Genomic DNA, 16,532 nt, shown 5'->3' with positions numbered 1-16,532 from the left:
ACAAGGGGAAGGGTTTTTACTCCCATTATTTTCTCACCAAAAAGAAAAATGGCGGATGGAGACCCATCTTAGAACTTCAGAAGCTCAACAAGTTTGTGCAGAATCACAGATTCAAAATAGTCACAATTGCCACAGTTACACCAGTGCTAGACAAGGGGGACTGGTTTTCAGCCGTCGACCACCAAGATGCTTATTTTTATATTACCATACACCCAGCTCCTACAATTCATGCTGGGACTTAATCATTACCAGTACAGAGTACTACCCTTTGGCCTTTCCACTGCCCCTCGAGTTTTTTCCAAAACCCTTGTGGTAGTGGTGGCCCACTTGCGAAGAAGAGGGGTGATGATCTTCCCGTACCTAAATGATTGTCTACTGAAAGGTACAACTCAGGAAGAAGCAACAAACATGGGGCAGACCACCATTGTTTTGTTCCAGACACTGGGATTGCAAATAAATGTACAGAAATCTACACGGACCCCAATGCAACAACTGGAATTCATCGGGGCTTACCTTGATTCCACACAGGCCAGAACATTGTTGCCTGGCGACAAATTCATAACATTAACCAACCTCATCTCGACAGTCACCAACGGCCCTCAAACATCTGCCAGGAACCTGCCTACAACTATTAGGTCATATGGCAGCTACAACATTTGTGGTGAGACTGCATATGTGTTGTCTACAGGGCTGGCTGAGGCTGGGGTGCTCACTTGGACCAGCACACTGTACAAGGCAGGTGGTCAGCAACAGAAACCCAGCTTCACATCAATTTCCTGGAGCTCCGAGCCTATACAATGTGTGCAGACACTTCCGATCATACGAAATGAGTAAATCTGCATACTAACCGACAACATAGCATGCATGTTCTATATCAATCGCCAAAAGGAGCTCGCTCCCATTCACTCTGCACCGAGGCCATAAAATTATGGAATTGATGCATTCACCACAATATAACCATCTCGGCATCTTACCTCCTGGGGTGCCGGAACACAACGGCAGACATGCTAAGCAGATATTTCTCCCAGAAGCACAAATGGGAAGTACACGACAGTGTCCTCCAATCAATATTCCAGGAATGGGGCTTTCTATTGGTAGACCTGTTTGCATCAGCAATAAACCACAAGTGCCCACTCTTCTGCTCCAGGGCAGGACTAGCTCCCAAATATTTAGGGGATGCATTTCTCATCTCATGGGATACAACTCATGTACGCATTCCCACAGATCCCTCTAATCTCCCAGTCATTCACATGATATTGCTGGGATGCTGGGATGATTTAGTAGGGAATTGGTCCTGCCTTGAGCAGGGGGTTGGACTAGATGACATCTTGAGGTCCCTTCCAACCCTGATATTCTATGATTCTATAATTCTATGATATGCACCGATAGGGTGCATATCATATTGATTGTTCCAATGTGGCCCAGACAGACTTGGTTCCCTTATCTGATGCGCTTGGCAGTGTGCACCCCACAGGTTCTTCCCTTGTGGGTGTATCTCCTCTTGCAGAACAGGCCGGACTCTCCACCCAAATCCAGAGAAACTTCACTTCAAAGCATGGCTCCTACATGGTTCTAACACGACGAAGTAGCCTGCTCAGAATGAGTGAAACATGTATTATTAAATAGCAGGAGACCCACCATTCGCAATACTTACCTCCAAAAATGGAAGAGATTCTCATTATGGTGCCAACAAAAACAGTTAACTGCAGTCATGGCGCCTCTACCAGTCCTCCCTGACTACATACTGGAACTCAAAGAATCGGGTTTATCCATAAGCTCTATCAAAGTACACCTAGTGACTATCACAGCCTTTCACCATAAGGTGGAGGGAACCTTTGCCCACCCAATCACTAGACGCTTCCTTATCAGTATACAGCACATGTACCCAGAAGTCCGACAACCTACATCACCATGGGACTTGAACCTTGTACTTAAATGCCTCACCAGAGTACCTTTTGAACCTTTAGCAACCTGTTCACTCCTTCATTTGTCTATGAAAGTCACATTCTTGGTCACAATCACCTCAGCTAGATGAGTCAGCGAGATCAGGGCACTCATGGCTGAGCCCCCTTACACCATGTTCACTAAAGACAAGGTCACGTGGCCACACCCAAAATTTTTGCTTAAAGTATCGACATCCTTCCATATAAACCAACCCATACATCTTCCTACGTTTTACCCAAAACCACATGAGAACTCAAAAGAGGCCATCCTGCATACACTTGGTGTCAGATGAACCATAGTGTTTTATTTAAACAGAACCAAGCCCTTCTGGAAATCCCCAAGATTGTTCATTTCCACAACAGAATGCTCCAAGTGCTGTGCAACCCAGAGACTGTCTAAATCAGGGGCTCTCAAACTGTGGTCATGACTCCTCAGAGGGTCATGAGGTTATTACATGGGGGGTTGCGAGCTGTCAGCCTCCACCCCGAACCCCGCTTTGCCTTCAGCATTTATAATAGTGTTAAATATAAAAAAAATGTGTTTTTAATTTATAAGAGGGTTCGCACTCAGAGGCTTGCTGTGTGAAAGGGGTCACCAATACAAAAGTTTGAGAACCACTGATCTAAATGGATCTCTATGTGTATTCAACTTTGCTATCGACTGCACAACAAGGAACCCCCATCAGGGATCCAATCCCACTCTATGCATGCCATTGCAACATCTATAGCCTTCCTGAACAATATCCCTCCAATAAACACATGGAGGGCTGCAACATGGGCCTCAGAGCACACTTTTGCAAAACACTATGCCATCACTTAATCCTCTATGACACACCATATTAGGCCTTACCATGCTCTCTGTAACAACATACACAACTCTGAAGCCCCTACCGTCCACAGTAGGGCACTGCTCTACAGATGCCTGAAGTGGAGCACCCACAGGGACACTACTCGAAAAGAAGGGGAAATTACTCACCTTGTGCATTAACAAGGTTCTTTGAGATGTGTGTCCCTGTGGGTACTACACTACTCACCCTCCTCCCATCTACTTCAGAGTTCGTTCATCGAGCTCCCGGTAGAGAAGGAACTGAATGGGTCGGGTCATGTACGCACTACATGAGGTGCCAAAAGCACCGCAAGACGACTACTGCGCACATGCGCCCCGACTGAGCAAAATCTCCGATCTGAAGTGGAGTACCCACAGAGACACACATCTTGAAGAACCCTTGTTACTGCAGAAGGTGAGTAACTTCCTCTTCTTGAATTGTGGACACCGGAACTAAACACAGTATTCCAGAAGCAGTTGCACCACTTCCAGATTCAGAGAGATTCAGAGGTAATTTAACCTCTCTACTTCTACTTGATATTTTTATGCTTATACGTCCAAGGATCGCCATAGCATTCTACTGGGAGCTCATGTTCAGCTGATTATTAACCATGAGTCCAAAGTCTTTTTCAGAATCACTGCTTCCAAAGATAGTCTCCCATCCTGTAAGTAGGGCCTTCATTCTTTGTTTCTAGATGTATGACCTCACTTTTAGTTGTATGGAAATGCATATTGTTTACCTGTGTCCTACTTCCCAAGTGATCCAGATCACTCTGTATCAGTGACCTATCCCTTTCATTCAATACCACTCCCCCAATTTTTGTGTCATTTGCAAACTTTATCAATAATGAGTTTCTGTTTTTTCCAAGTCATTGATAAAAATGCAACCCAAATTTATCTTGTTATTCTATAATTTAGAACTGGTATTTGTATTGATTTTAAATGAAGTGGGCTTGTGAGATGTCCTGGACCAAATTCACCTCAGCTTCAACTCCATTGGCCTCAGTGAAGTTGCATCTGCTTATATCAGGCCTGAAATTGGCCTATGTGTTAATCAGTTGGTTTTTTTTCATTATACACTTTGTGTGTGATATTCATTCCAGAATACATTGGGTTTTTTTTATTATGAAGGATATCTATTATTGTTGGAGGATTTTAATGATCAAAGTATGTATTGTGGTAGAACAATTTTAATTATCCAAGTTTTATTTTCTGTTTTACATTGTTATGCAGTTCCCTTGGTATGGTCATAAATTACTAGTTGATTTTTATGAAGCATTTGTTGTTCCATTTGACTACTTTTATTGTTTTAAAAAACCACCTAACAACATGGTTCCCCTGAAAATGATCTTTTATTGTGATAACAAGTAGAAGTCCTCATTAGTCCATAAATGTATTATTTATCATTCAGGACTGAATTTAACCTTTTCCTGATTGCATTAAGTGGAACTATTGGTACAGTTCATAATAGGATTTTTTTAAAGAGTATCATCATTTCTAAGTCTATTTTTATACTTCAGGGAATGTGTAAAAGTGTGGCAGTCACTGTGCACCCCTTTGTAGCCCAGTGTAGCAGTTCGGGTTTGCCCAACTTTAATTTGCCCCAATTGGAGCAGCAATGGGTTCACTTTAAAACAGTGTAGCAAGGAGAAACCAACACACACTAACAGATAGCATGTCCTCTTTCAATAAGGTTTCAGGACAGGAGCAATTACACCACATAGTTCATAAGGCCCTCACCTCACAAACAAAGGGTCTAGTTTGTATTGTCTCCTAGAACCTGAGTGGAAACAACCATCACTCACTGCAGCCTGCATGGTTCTCCCCAGCTTCTTGTCAGCTTTTTCTTCCTATTTATATAGCCCTGCAGTGGGGCAGAACTTCCTTGATTACACCACAGGCTATTCCACCTGTAAGCTCCAGCCTGTCCCTTAAAGGGGTAGTACACTCCTTCACATATGTAATTCTTCTTTGTCTTGGGATAAAGTATTTCAGAACCTCTTTAATCACAGTCATGATCAATTAGTACAAGTCTCATTTGAGCCCTGCCTCTCTCAGGAGTTAACCCATATGCCTATTTATCCTCAATACCTGACTGGCAAAGGCCTTCATATTCTTATTTGGGATTCCAGAATACCTTATTCCAGATCATGTATTTTCTTCCTGTTTTAGTTCATTTCATTCTTCAACTTTTGGATCACTTTGCATCCTGCTTGAACTTCGCATCTCCCTTTATTTGTGTCCTATGCAGCCTTTCCTCCTGGAAATGTGGCAGTCTTTGTCCTCTCTCTTCCTTAGGTGGTTCTGTCCCTTTTATTCTGATGTTCCCGTCTGCCTCACGACTTGGTGAATATGTCTTTCACTGACTTCTGACATCCTTTGCATGGTTTGGATATTAGACTCCTGGAGTAGGGAGCACTATTTCAACAGGGCACATGGACTCCTGAGGAACAAAAACAAGCTTCAGGCTATTTTCCTGACCCTGGAAACCATAATCACTTCTGAACAAGCAACTTTAATCCACAGCAATAATCAGGCACTTGTTTGTCAACAGATGATGTGGCACCAGAGCCTCTCTTCTTCTGAGAATTCTTCCTGAGATGTTCTGGGCGGTGGTTGTGGTTTCTCTCCCTCAGGACTTAACTCCAAGGAAAGAGCAATTCCACAACAGACTGGCTCAGTTAGCAGACATTAACCTCCCATTGTTCAGAGTACAGGAATTTCTATGATAGCCTTGAGTCAGGTCTACACTACAGACCTATATCAGTATAACTACATCATTAAGGGATGTGAAAAATCCGTATCTCTGAGCGAGGAGTTATACCGACCTAACCCTCCCCGAGTAGGCAGCGCTATGTCAACAGGAGAGTTTCTCCCGTCGACATAGCTACCGCATCTCAAAAAGTTGGATTAACTACACAGACATCGTAGGAGTGTCCCATCAGCGCTGATTTGTCTTTAATCTCAGTGACACTCCCCTGATTTTCATAGAGGTAATCACTCTATATCTGATTTATCAGTCCCCATCTTCAATGGAAGCCTGCACAACACTTTCAAAAGATGAGCCTGCAGAGCTTAAGTTCATAACTTTGCTAGACACTAAAAGTCATGGAATGAATAGAGACACTGGATTTATGGATTATTACAACAATCTTTAAACCACTAAGAATTCTCTTAGCTGCTTCTCCCCCTGTATTTTCCTCCCTGTGACTGGAGGGAGGGGTGTTAACAGGCTTCTTCACTTGAATGTTCCCTTGAAATATTTGTTAACCACTTATGCTAAACAATCTGTTCCAGCTTGTATTTAGCTGTGGCCCCCTGAGTAAATTTCCCAGAGCTGAAGAAGAGCTCTGTATAAGCTCAAAAGTTTGTCTGTCTCATCAACAGAAGTTGGTCGAATGAAAGATATTACCTCACCAACCTTCTTTCTCTAATCCCAAAGTGCTATCCACCAATGCATTTTGTTTGCGGTTGAAGGATCTGGAATACTGCTTTCCTCAACTTACCCAATCCCCAACATATTCAGTAAGAGCCACTCATTTTAGTGCTTTGCTGGTGTCCTCATTGTGCTAATTAGTCTATTGTGGGACTTACTGGAGATGCCCCCCTATGTTTCAAATTTCCTCTCACAGGAGTCAGTTTGATTCACCCGTTCAAAATTCCTGACTCTGAGTTGGTCCATTTGCTGCAGTAAAGATTCTCATCTCGTTTTGCCCAACTACCTAGTCACCAGAAGGAATCTTTTAACTCAGACACTGTACATATTTACATATTTGGAAGGCATATATGAGATGGCATTCTGAGTGCAATATTAATGTCTTCTCTTGTTTCCTCTGGTATATATTGGCAACAAACAGACTTAGTGTCCTTCATATTCATTTCCTAGTGATTTCAGCTCATGGTAGTTTTCTTGCAGTGTAAGGGGAAATGACTCACACCCTATACCAGTGTATTTGTTAGACACCCTTCTACGATTCTGTTAACCCTCAGTTGGATTTGTCTTTGGTTTGGCCAGTAATAACAGTTCATCTTTTTTGAAACTCTAGAAGCAATTTCCTTTAAGCTGCTATCCCTCAAGGTAGTTTTTTGTAGTGACTTCCACTAGAAGAGTTGGGGAGCTGAATGCCATTCTTGTCTTATTTTCTTATTCCCCCATGTTCATTTTTTCCTTTGTAGGGTTGCCCTCCATCTCACACTTGAGTTTATCCCTAATGTGAACACTAGATTTCATATCAACATATCTATGGTTTGCCTTAACCTTGAGTGTTTTCAGAAAAGAAGACTGCACTTTCTCTAGGGTTAAACATTCTCCTTATCTTGTATTGCCAAAATTTTATTAACATGAAGCATGGTTTGTTGGCTTTAAGGCTCCAATCAAGAAATGGTATTTTAATGTAATGAGTCCCTTAAAAGAGAAAAGTGCTTCTGAGACAGCTCTTGCTTGATGGATCAAGGATTGCTCTTGCTGACCTGTGAACAGGCTAATGATGTAAGATGGCTATATCATAATTCATGGGTCTTTCATCTGTCATATCATTATAGCAATAAGTGAACAGAGAAGACAATCTATAGTTTTCTCCTTCTGCTTTCTCTCTGTGTATTACTTGAAAACCTAGACAAAGATTTACCAAAGTGACTGGTGGGCTTGAATTTCAGGGAGAGGGCTGCTTAACGCTTTCTATAAATCAAGCACCTATAAGGCATCTCAAGACTTGAGGTACCCAAAATATATCCAATTTTGAAAATCTTGGTTAGGCTTTAAGACCATGCAGGAACCTAAAGTAACGTTCATAAAATCAGGTAAAAAGTATTTTACTGTCTCTTTTGACTCTGAGGCAGGTTTCTGATTAGATGACAAAGATTTTTTTTTCCTATCAGAAAGGATATTTTAAATGAGGAAAAATAATTATATATGAAAGATAAAAAGCAAAGTCTTGATATAAGTTTTAAATAGCATTTTTAGCAGTACTTATTCACAAATATACAACCATTAAGTACAGTAGATTCTGATGCATTTCAGTTTGTACTGAGAGTGACAACCTTTCCAGTTATTGCAGTAACAGTTATGATATCCAATGCGGTTAGCTATGATGAACTCATAGTTATGCAGATTTGCACTGATGGGTATGCAAACACTTTAGTATGGTGTATTACTTTCTCAGTGCTTGTTCCCACAAATTGCAGTTCAAGGAGACCTCGCTTTTTAGCTAATGACACTAGTTTATGGTGCAAATTACAATATGCTATAAATATTTAAAATCCAAGTACATTATTGTGACATATACTTTAGGGACAATAGTATATATTTGATATTATTTGCTGGGGTTGAAAAGAGGGAAAAATCCTTCTAGTCATACAAGTTTGGGTTTTCCCTCCCCTACTTGATTTTAACCTGAATGTATCTAGAAATGAGGTCCTGAGATTTCTCTCCTCCCTTTTTACTGGAATCACTGTTTCCCCTGAATCATTCTCCCTCTAGCAGAAAATTACTGTAGCTGCGCTTTTTATTTCAGCTTGTTATCTTTACTTAATGGGTAGATAAGTAGTGTTCTGACAAACTGCTGATATCCTCTCCGAAGTCCAAGCATCTCACCTTGTCATCAGACTGGGAAGTCAGAGTCCTAATCTACTTCTGCATACTGGCATTATATAGTGACCCCTACAAGTCAGGCATCCTGCACTCTATAAACACAGTTTTGATGAGGATTATGTTCAGTAAAGATATTCATTTAAAACTGTTCAATTTTATTCCCCCCCTTGGACCAGATCCTGCGTTCCAATTAGGACTAAATCAAGATTTGCCTCTCTCCTTGTGGGTTGCAGAACTAGATGCTCCAAGAAGCAATCATTAATAGGGTCTAGAAATTTCATTTCTGCATCCTGTCCTGACCTGACATGTACCTAGTCAATATGGGGATAGTTGAAATCCCCATTATGATTGAATTTTCTATTTTTACAGCTTCTCTAATCTCCCTGAGAATTTCATAATCACGATCACCATCCTCATCCTGGTCAGGTGGTTGGTAGTGTATTCCTGCTGCTGTACTCTTATTATTCAAGCATGGAATTTCGGACTGTGGCACAATTTGATTCATTAAAGATTTTTCCTATATTTGACTCTATGCTTTCTTTGACATATAGTGCCACTTCTCCACCAGCATGACCTGCTCTTGTCATTCCTATATATTTTTTACCTTGGTATTACCATGTCCCATTGATTATCATCGTTCCACCAACTTTCTGGGATGCCTATTATATCAATATCCTCATTTCATACCAGGCACTCAAATTCACCCATCTTAGTATTTAGACTTCTAGCATTTGTATACAAAAACTTATAACATTTATCAGTACAGTACCCACCGCAGCAGCGGGGCTGTAGGAGCTGTCAGGAGGAGGTGTCAGCCCCCGTCGCTGCCATAGAGGTGGAGGAGCTGTCACCCCCTGAAGCAGCTGCGGGGCTGGAAGAGCTGTCTGCCCCCGCCGCAGCAGTGGGGCTCGAGGCGCGATCCAGGGACTGGGTTCATCATAGCCAAAGGTTCATTATTATGAAGGGCGCTATAGCGAGGGTGTACTGAATTTAGTTGCCTGCCTTCATGCGATCTGATTAAATGGGACTCCTTTTTTCATTTGACTGTTTCTCTTCAGCTCCTACCTATACTTTACCAGCTTCTTTATACCAGCTTGAGCATTTTCAGGAAGTAAAAAGATTTGTCTGCCAACATTATGAGGTTAGCTCGATTGATAACAACAAATCAATGGCAATATTATTGCATGCTGCTGTAGCAAGAAAATGTCGGGAGTGGTCAAACACACAAGTTGTTACACAGTTTTTATTTGAGTATGGAATAAAACATAACCTTTGCAATGTTTTATGAATTATAGTTTTTTTTAAATATGAAAGAAAAGATATAGAAAGGGGATGAACATTATAATTATGCAAGGAAGTTAGGCGTACAATAATACATAAGCTTCTGTTTAATTGTAAACCTAAACTATTTTCTTTGACTCGGGGTTTGGTAGAAAGCTACAGATCACAAAAGACAGATATTCCTGAAGCAGAGCATCAGAACTGTGAAACACTTACTTGTTACAGACAGAGCATGGCTCTGCAGGAGACTTCGAAAGAGCTGCCCTAATGAGTTAGAGTAATTCAGCAGTTGGGCAAGGATGTAATTTAATCACATTTTTTAAATTCTTTGTGCTGACCATAGTGATCTAATTCCCAGGAGTAAATTCAAAATTGATAAGAAACCTCATGAGAATCCAATCTGAAGGAACTCTCATTTGGGAATATAATACTGTGAGAAAATGGACATGTTTTCTTATGTAAGAGCCCAGAGGGCTTACCTGGTTTATGGGAGATACTTGAATTTACAAAATCTGTTTACTTTTGCACATTAGGGTTTTGGGGGTTCCACCCCCTTTATATCAGTGGAGCTGAGACAGATATTATACATTGTTGTTTTTTGATAAACAGCTTCAGCTGTTGAGTTTTTATTCTCTTGGCTCAAATGTAAACTTTCCATACTTTCAAGGTGTAAAGTAGTGACAGTCTTCATGTTTTAAGGGAAAGTATTTTGGTAAGTAACTAATTGCCTTTAAGTTTTAGTAAAAGTGCTTCTTTGAAAACTATAATGTAGTGTGACTGAAAATGTTTAACCCTGGTTACTACTGTATGTTTCTATTAGTAGAACATCTTTAAATATTTATTGTGATAAAAGGTTGAGCAAGCATGTTTTTCCTTTGCAGTTTTAAAACCTCTTTTCCTTCTTCATATACAGGTCATGAAACCTAACAAACTTTGGCATTCCAGTGATACACAGTTTAGTACTGCAACAAGCTAGTTGTAATAGTTACTGCATATAGAAAATATTGGAATGTATGTTGTGATAGAATTGGTATTTAAAATAGAAAATAATATATAGTACCTCTTGGAATTTTAAAAAATCCTAAATTTTATGTTTTATCTCGACTGTGTCTTCAGCATAGTTTACAATATCATTATACAATACAGTTATTGCTATGTGAGTTGCAGATTATGCCATGACTAGTGTTATATTTTCAGGTGGGATTTTTTTGTTCAAATATTATGAAAAAGAAGCAAAAATGTTTATATTCTATGTTATCATGCAGCAAATTGGAGCCTAATAATGATATCACTTAAGTGATAGACATTTGATTTTGTTTTTCTCTTACAGAATTTTTTAAAAGAAATTAATTTTCATATTTAACAAAACTCTTTTTCCCCCCCTTCTGTAGCAAATGGTACGTGAACAATACACCACAACAACACAAGGCACCAGCCTAGAGAGGCCAGAAAACCAATATGTCTACAACATTGGCATTTATGGCTGGAGAAAGCGTTGCCTCTACCTGTTTGTCCTCCTCCTGCTTATCGTCCTAGTTGTGAATTTTGCTTTGACAATTTGGATTCTTAAAGTGATGTGGTTTTCTACAGTAAGTGGCCTCATTAATTTTCCATTCTCTTTCTAGTCTTTATTAATCATATTCTCCTCCTTTGTTTGCCTTATGACCTCACCTATTTCATATGTATGCCAGTTTCTTCTTATGTAATAACCTTATCTTTTTCTTACCTCATTAATTAGAATTTCTCATTCTGTTGGAAATACATACAGAATAGTCATCTTTTACAACATTCATCCCTCTATAATTTTTAAGTCATCATTTTAAATGATGTTTATGTTGATGACCTTACATTTACAGTTAATTCAAAAAGTTCTGTAAGAGATTTTATTTGCTCTTGCCTCACAGTGTGTTTTTTCTGCCATTTACAAAGTGTGATTTCTCTAGTTTCATTTATACCCCCAGAATTCTTCAGTGTTCAAATGTTGTTCTCACTAATTCAGCTTCTTTTCCTATCTGCACTCAAACTCTGATTTTTAATCACCTATTTCCCCACTATTTAAGATTTAGCAATTGATTTAGCAAATTAATAAATTAAAGCTCAAAGTATTTGAAACTACTTTATGCTTTAGGTTAAGCAACTACATTGCTCAAGAAGAAATGTAATAACTTTTCACTACAATATGTATATTATTATCATGTAATTTTTAAATAGTAGTTTAGAGTGTAACTTAGGTTAAATCCGCAAGAGGAAACTTGAGTCAGAATACAATAAAATGCTTCAATAAATGTCAAAGCTAAGATAATTTGATCCTACCATGCAGTCTGTGATGCATAGTTGATTTGAATAGACTTATTACAAGGAAAACAATAACAGTAAATTCCTACTGTTCTGCCCCTGCCATTCTGTAAAGAGTATTATGTTCACATTTCTATCATCTATCTTTATTATGCCAGTTACTAAATGAAGGGGCATTTTATCTTCATGGAGCTATGTCTATACTCTTCTTTCTTTTACTATAAGCAGGTGAATTTTAAGTGCCTCTTACTCAGCATAGTTATTATGATTGGATTCCTGTCAAGCTTCTTCCCCCACATAAATTCTTTTCAGCACAGTTTTTTTTCATGTGTACTACAGGTACAGAAGGTCTTAGATCATGTTTAATTTTTTAAACTATTACGCAATACATTTGGAAGATGTGCACTTTGGTGACTGCACATCATGAATCACAGTGAATGTAAGTGGCTAACATTTTGTGTGTGTGGCTCAAGTTCACAGTAAAGGTCACCCCTTCTCCACTTATTTTCCCGTGTCTTGGCACCACATGGGTGGCTCCTTTCCTAGGGGTCATGGAACATAAAAATTGGCAAAAACTCCCTCCCCTTTCAGGAATTCTCTGTGCAGGAACCCTGGTCTCTTCCTGCTTATCCACAAGGAAAGCTGCAAATGCCTCAGGATGGAACTGTAAGGGTTCTCTCCAGTTCTGTATTGCAGGACCTGTGTACCTGAAATGTCCAGCTAAGCAGTGGCCCAGCTATGTCCCTGCCTAGCCACCTACCTATTATTGCATTCCAGGGGCACCAGAACAGGGGGGCCAGCGGGCCCTAGCTCCCTCCCCCACTTTTTATGGGCTGTCAGGGTGAACAACAGAGGAGGGGGCAGAGAGGAGCGAGTGGGGGCAGAGTCTTGGAGGGAAGAGGTGGTGCAGGGGTGGGGGCTTGGGAGAAGGGGCAGTGTGAGGGTCGGGGAGCGGGGAAAGGGGCGGTGCAAGGGTGGAACCTCAGGTAGAATGTGTGGCATGAGGGTGGGGACTTGAGGAGAAGAGCCAGTGTGGGGGCAGGGCCATGTTCTGGGTGCCTCTGGCCCCCTCACTTTTAGGGCGCTTCCGCTGCTCCTGTTGCATTCCTTTTTTTCAAACCCTCCTTATTAAACCCTGGAGATCTTTTTGCAATTCACTGCTAAAGGATTGGGGTGTGCTGCTCCATATGCAGTCTCATTTCCCCCCAAAATGAGCAAGCTAAACTACAAGTTCTTCTTTGAATGCTTGCTCATGTCCACTGCTTGCTAGGGGTGTGTGCACCACATGCACAGTTGCTGGAGATTTTTCCATCTGTGGTATCCATAGGGCCTGCTCTAGTGCTCTCTGGAGCCGTGCATGTATGCGCCAGTATAAGGGGCCCTGCCAGCCCCACACCCTCTCAGTTCCTTCTTACTGCCTTTGATGGTTGCTGTAATGACCTCTCTTGCTGTGGCAAGGTTTCTTTCCCAGTGGTTGAACTTTCTCTGTTCATATTCTGTATAGTTATCATAGTTAATGTATATAGTTCTTAGTTAGAGTTAGTGTATATAGTAATGTAAATAGTTGTTCCTGTTACTAAGGCAAGTCCCGGTCCCCAGGCTTTAAGCCGTGTACCTCTTGCGGTAAGCTGATACCAGTAAGTGACACACACGCTAGCTGTCCAAAGTGTCTGGGGGAGTCTAACGTCAAAGAGAAGTGCCAGATCTGCAGGGGCTTCAAACCTCATACCAGAAAGGACAGAGACATTCGGCTGAAGGCCATTCTCATGGAGGCAGCCCTCAGACCAGTCTAGGAGCTGAACCGCTCTGAATCAGAGCTTAGTATTTTGACCCCCATGTGGAGCGCTCCCCTGGCGCCGCATTCTTCCCAGCACCATTCTCCATCCCCAGTACCAAGGAAGAAACATAAGAAACAGTGCACCGAGAGAGGTCATTCTCCAGTGACAAAGAGAGAAAGGCAGAGACAGACTGATGTAGTGAGACATACATTGGGCCACTCATCTTCCCCTGAGCCATTGATGGTGCTGCAGTCTCCGCCCAGAGCGCCAAGTCCAGAATGGGACCCGCCACCAACTGCCTGGAGCAGCCTTTGGGCCAGGCGTTTGTTCATCCCTTTGATCCCAGAGGCCTTTCAGATTGTGAAAGAACTGCTTTCTCTCCCAATACCGCTAACCCCTCAAAGACCCCCTCCAGCCAAGGCGACTGGAGACAGAAGGGAACAAGGTCCGGCAAGCTCCCTCCCGGTACCAACCACTGTGGCACTGTCCAGAGGCAAGCCCTCCATGGTACTGATGCACCAGTCACTGTCCTGACACCAGTCCTCAGTCTCTCGGCACTGCCCAGTGGCTGAAGCAGGTACTGCATTGCCATGGTCTCCAGATGAAGAATCCTCTTCGGGGTCCAAAGTCTTTGGTACCAAAGTCTGTCCCAGCCTGGAGCCTCCTCCTGCACCCCAAACCTTTCATCACCGGCCCCACCCCAGAGCCTGCACCCCCAGATGGAGCCCTCACACCCCCTGCACCCCAACCCCCTGCCCAGCCTGGAGCCCCCTCCCACACCCTGAACCCCTCATTTTTGTCCCCACCCTAGACCCCACACCCCCTCCCCTATCCCAACCCCCTGCCTCAGCCCAGTGAAAGTGAGTGAGAGTGGGGGAGAGGGAGTCACCGAGGGAGGGGGAATGTAGTGAGCAGGGGTCAGGTCCTCGGGGAAGGGGCGGGGAAGGGGGCGTGGCCTGGGGAAGGGGCAGAGCTAGGGTGTTCGGTTTTGTGGGATTAGAAAGTTGGCAACCCTAAGACAGATGGTGATGAGCTAAAGCATAAGATCCATGTATGGCTGCGACCTTTAACGTAGAGGATGCGTTAAAGCAGGTTGGCATAGAGGCTTTCCTAAGTTCATAGCCTTTTAAACTTAACAGGTATACCACAACTTGGAACTTGGAAAGAACTGAAGTAACCAGTTAGGACAGAAATAACAAATGTGATACCTGACCACAAAAGGGCCAATGGACATTCGGTGGGCATTGGTTTTTTATATCAAACGGATGAAGCCATTTTGGAAATTAAACCAGATGTTTGTTGCAGTAGCAGATAGGATGAAGGGCCTCCTGGTGTCTTCTTAAAGAATTTCTTTGTGGATCACCTCCTGCATTCATATATGCTATGACTTGGCAAAGGTGCCAGCCCACGCAATGACAGTGCACTCCACAAGGGCGCAAGTGTCCTCAGCAGCATTCCTGGCGCAGATTCCCATACAGGAGATCTGCAGGACCACAACATGGTCATTAGTTTACACTTTCATCTCACACTATGCTATCACACAGCAGGCCAGGGATGATCCTGCATTTGGCAGAGTGGTGCTACAATCCACGAATTAACTCCCATTCCTCTCCTAGGAAATGCTTGGGAGTCACTTACTTGGAATCAACACGAGTAAGCACTCAAAGAAGAAAAAACGGTTACCTACCTTTTCGTAACAGTTGTTCTTTTAAATGTGTTGCTCCAGTCCATTCCAAAACTCACCCGCCTATCCCTCTGTCGGTGCCAGCCAGCAAGAAGGAACTGTTGGCAGGGCTATATATGCAGTGGCATGATGGCCCGACTCCAGGGGGTGCCTGAACGACCCAAAGGATATCGCTAGGGGGGAAACCTTCCATAAACTGTGCACGTGGTGCGAACACACCTACTTGGAATGGACATGAGCAACACATCTCAAAGAACAACAGTTATAAAAGGTAGGTAACTGTTTTTTCCTCAGAGGGGATCATGAAAGAGCCAACTGTGTGGTATTGGTCACAGGAAAATCCTTTTTCACAATAACTCTTGCAGGCAATTATCTTATACCCTAAAGCATGAGATTTAATTACCTTTGTTTTTATTTTAGTTTTCATAGTTGCAAATGTTAATGGAAATAAAATTATCCAACCCTTTAAAAAATCCAGCTCCTGAACAAGTGGACTGTATGCTGTATTAGTTAATTAGATCAATCAAGTAAAATCTGTCAGGTATAATGATATTTTTACTTGCACTGTATTATCCAGCCATTAGATGTGTCTCTGGGTACATGTAAACTCAAGATGGAGCTAGTGTGCTAAAAATAGAAGTGTAGCTGCAGTGGCAGAAGTAAGGGGATGGGCTAGCTGCCCTAAATACAAGTTCTGCCTGTGACCCAAGGTATGCACTCAGATGACTAGCCCATCATGCCGTCTGTGCCGCCATTGTTACAGTTATATTTTTGGCATGCTAGCTTGATCAAAGCTAGTGCACATACATCTACCCAAGCTGAAAATAACATCTAGCTCAAGTATAGATGTATCCTATGTGGTGTATAGAGCTCCAGAAAATATGTGGTCCTTTTTGAACAAGGAAAACAAAGCTGAAACTTGAGCTGTGTTGGAAACCAAGTTTTTTAACTATAGTTGTAGCTGTTTTCTTCAGTAAATCCCTCCCTCCTGTTTAAAAATTGAATATGACAGGACCTAAGAATATCTTGTACATCTGCATCTTAAATATTATTCTCATTTAAGATAAGCAAACCTCAGCAGGTTGAAAAAAACAAAATGCCAAAACATTAGAAAAAGTCTCAAGGGGCATGAAGG

At 41.9% G+C, this 16,532-nt stretch overlaps 1 protein-coding gene across 6 annotated transcripts in view; it reads left to right on the top strand.

The window, feature by feature from the left end:
• SGCG (sarcoglycan gamma) overlaps window positions 1-16,532 on the top strand; it is a 185,393-nt gene that overhangs the window by 39,227 nt on the left and 129,634 nt on the right. For 5 of the 6 annotated variants that reach the window (XM_034758759.1, XM_034758754.1, XM_034758755.1 and 2 more), the window contains one exon: window positions 11,032-11,229. The exons of the other annotated variant lie outside the window; for it this stretch is intronic. In XM_034758759.1, the coding sequence (XP_034614650.1) occupies window positions 11,032-11,229 (198 nt within the window). The remainder of the gene's footprint in view (window positions 1-11,031; window positions 11,230-16,532) is intronic. 6 annotated transcript variants of the gene reach the window in all.

The sequence above is a fragment of the Trachemys scripta genome, chromosome 1 (genome assembly GCF_013100865.1).
Source record: "Trachemys scripta elegans isolate TJP31775 chromosome 1, CAS_Tse_1.0, whole genome shotgun sequence".
NCBI lineage: Eukaryota > Metazoa > Chordata > Testudines > Emydidae > Trachemys > Trachemys scripta.
This window is presented reverse-complemented; position numbering and strand designations above follow the sequence as displayed.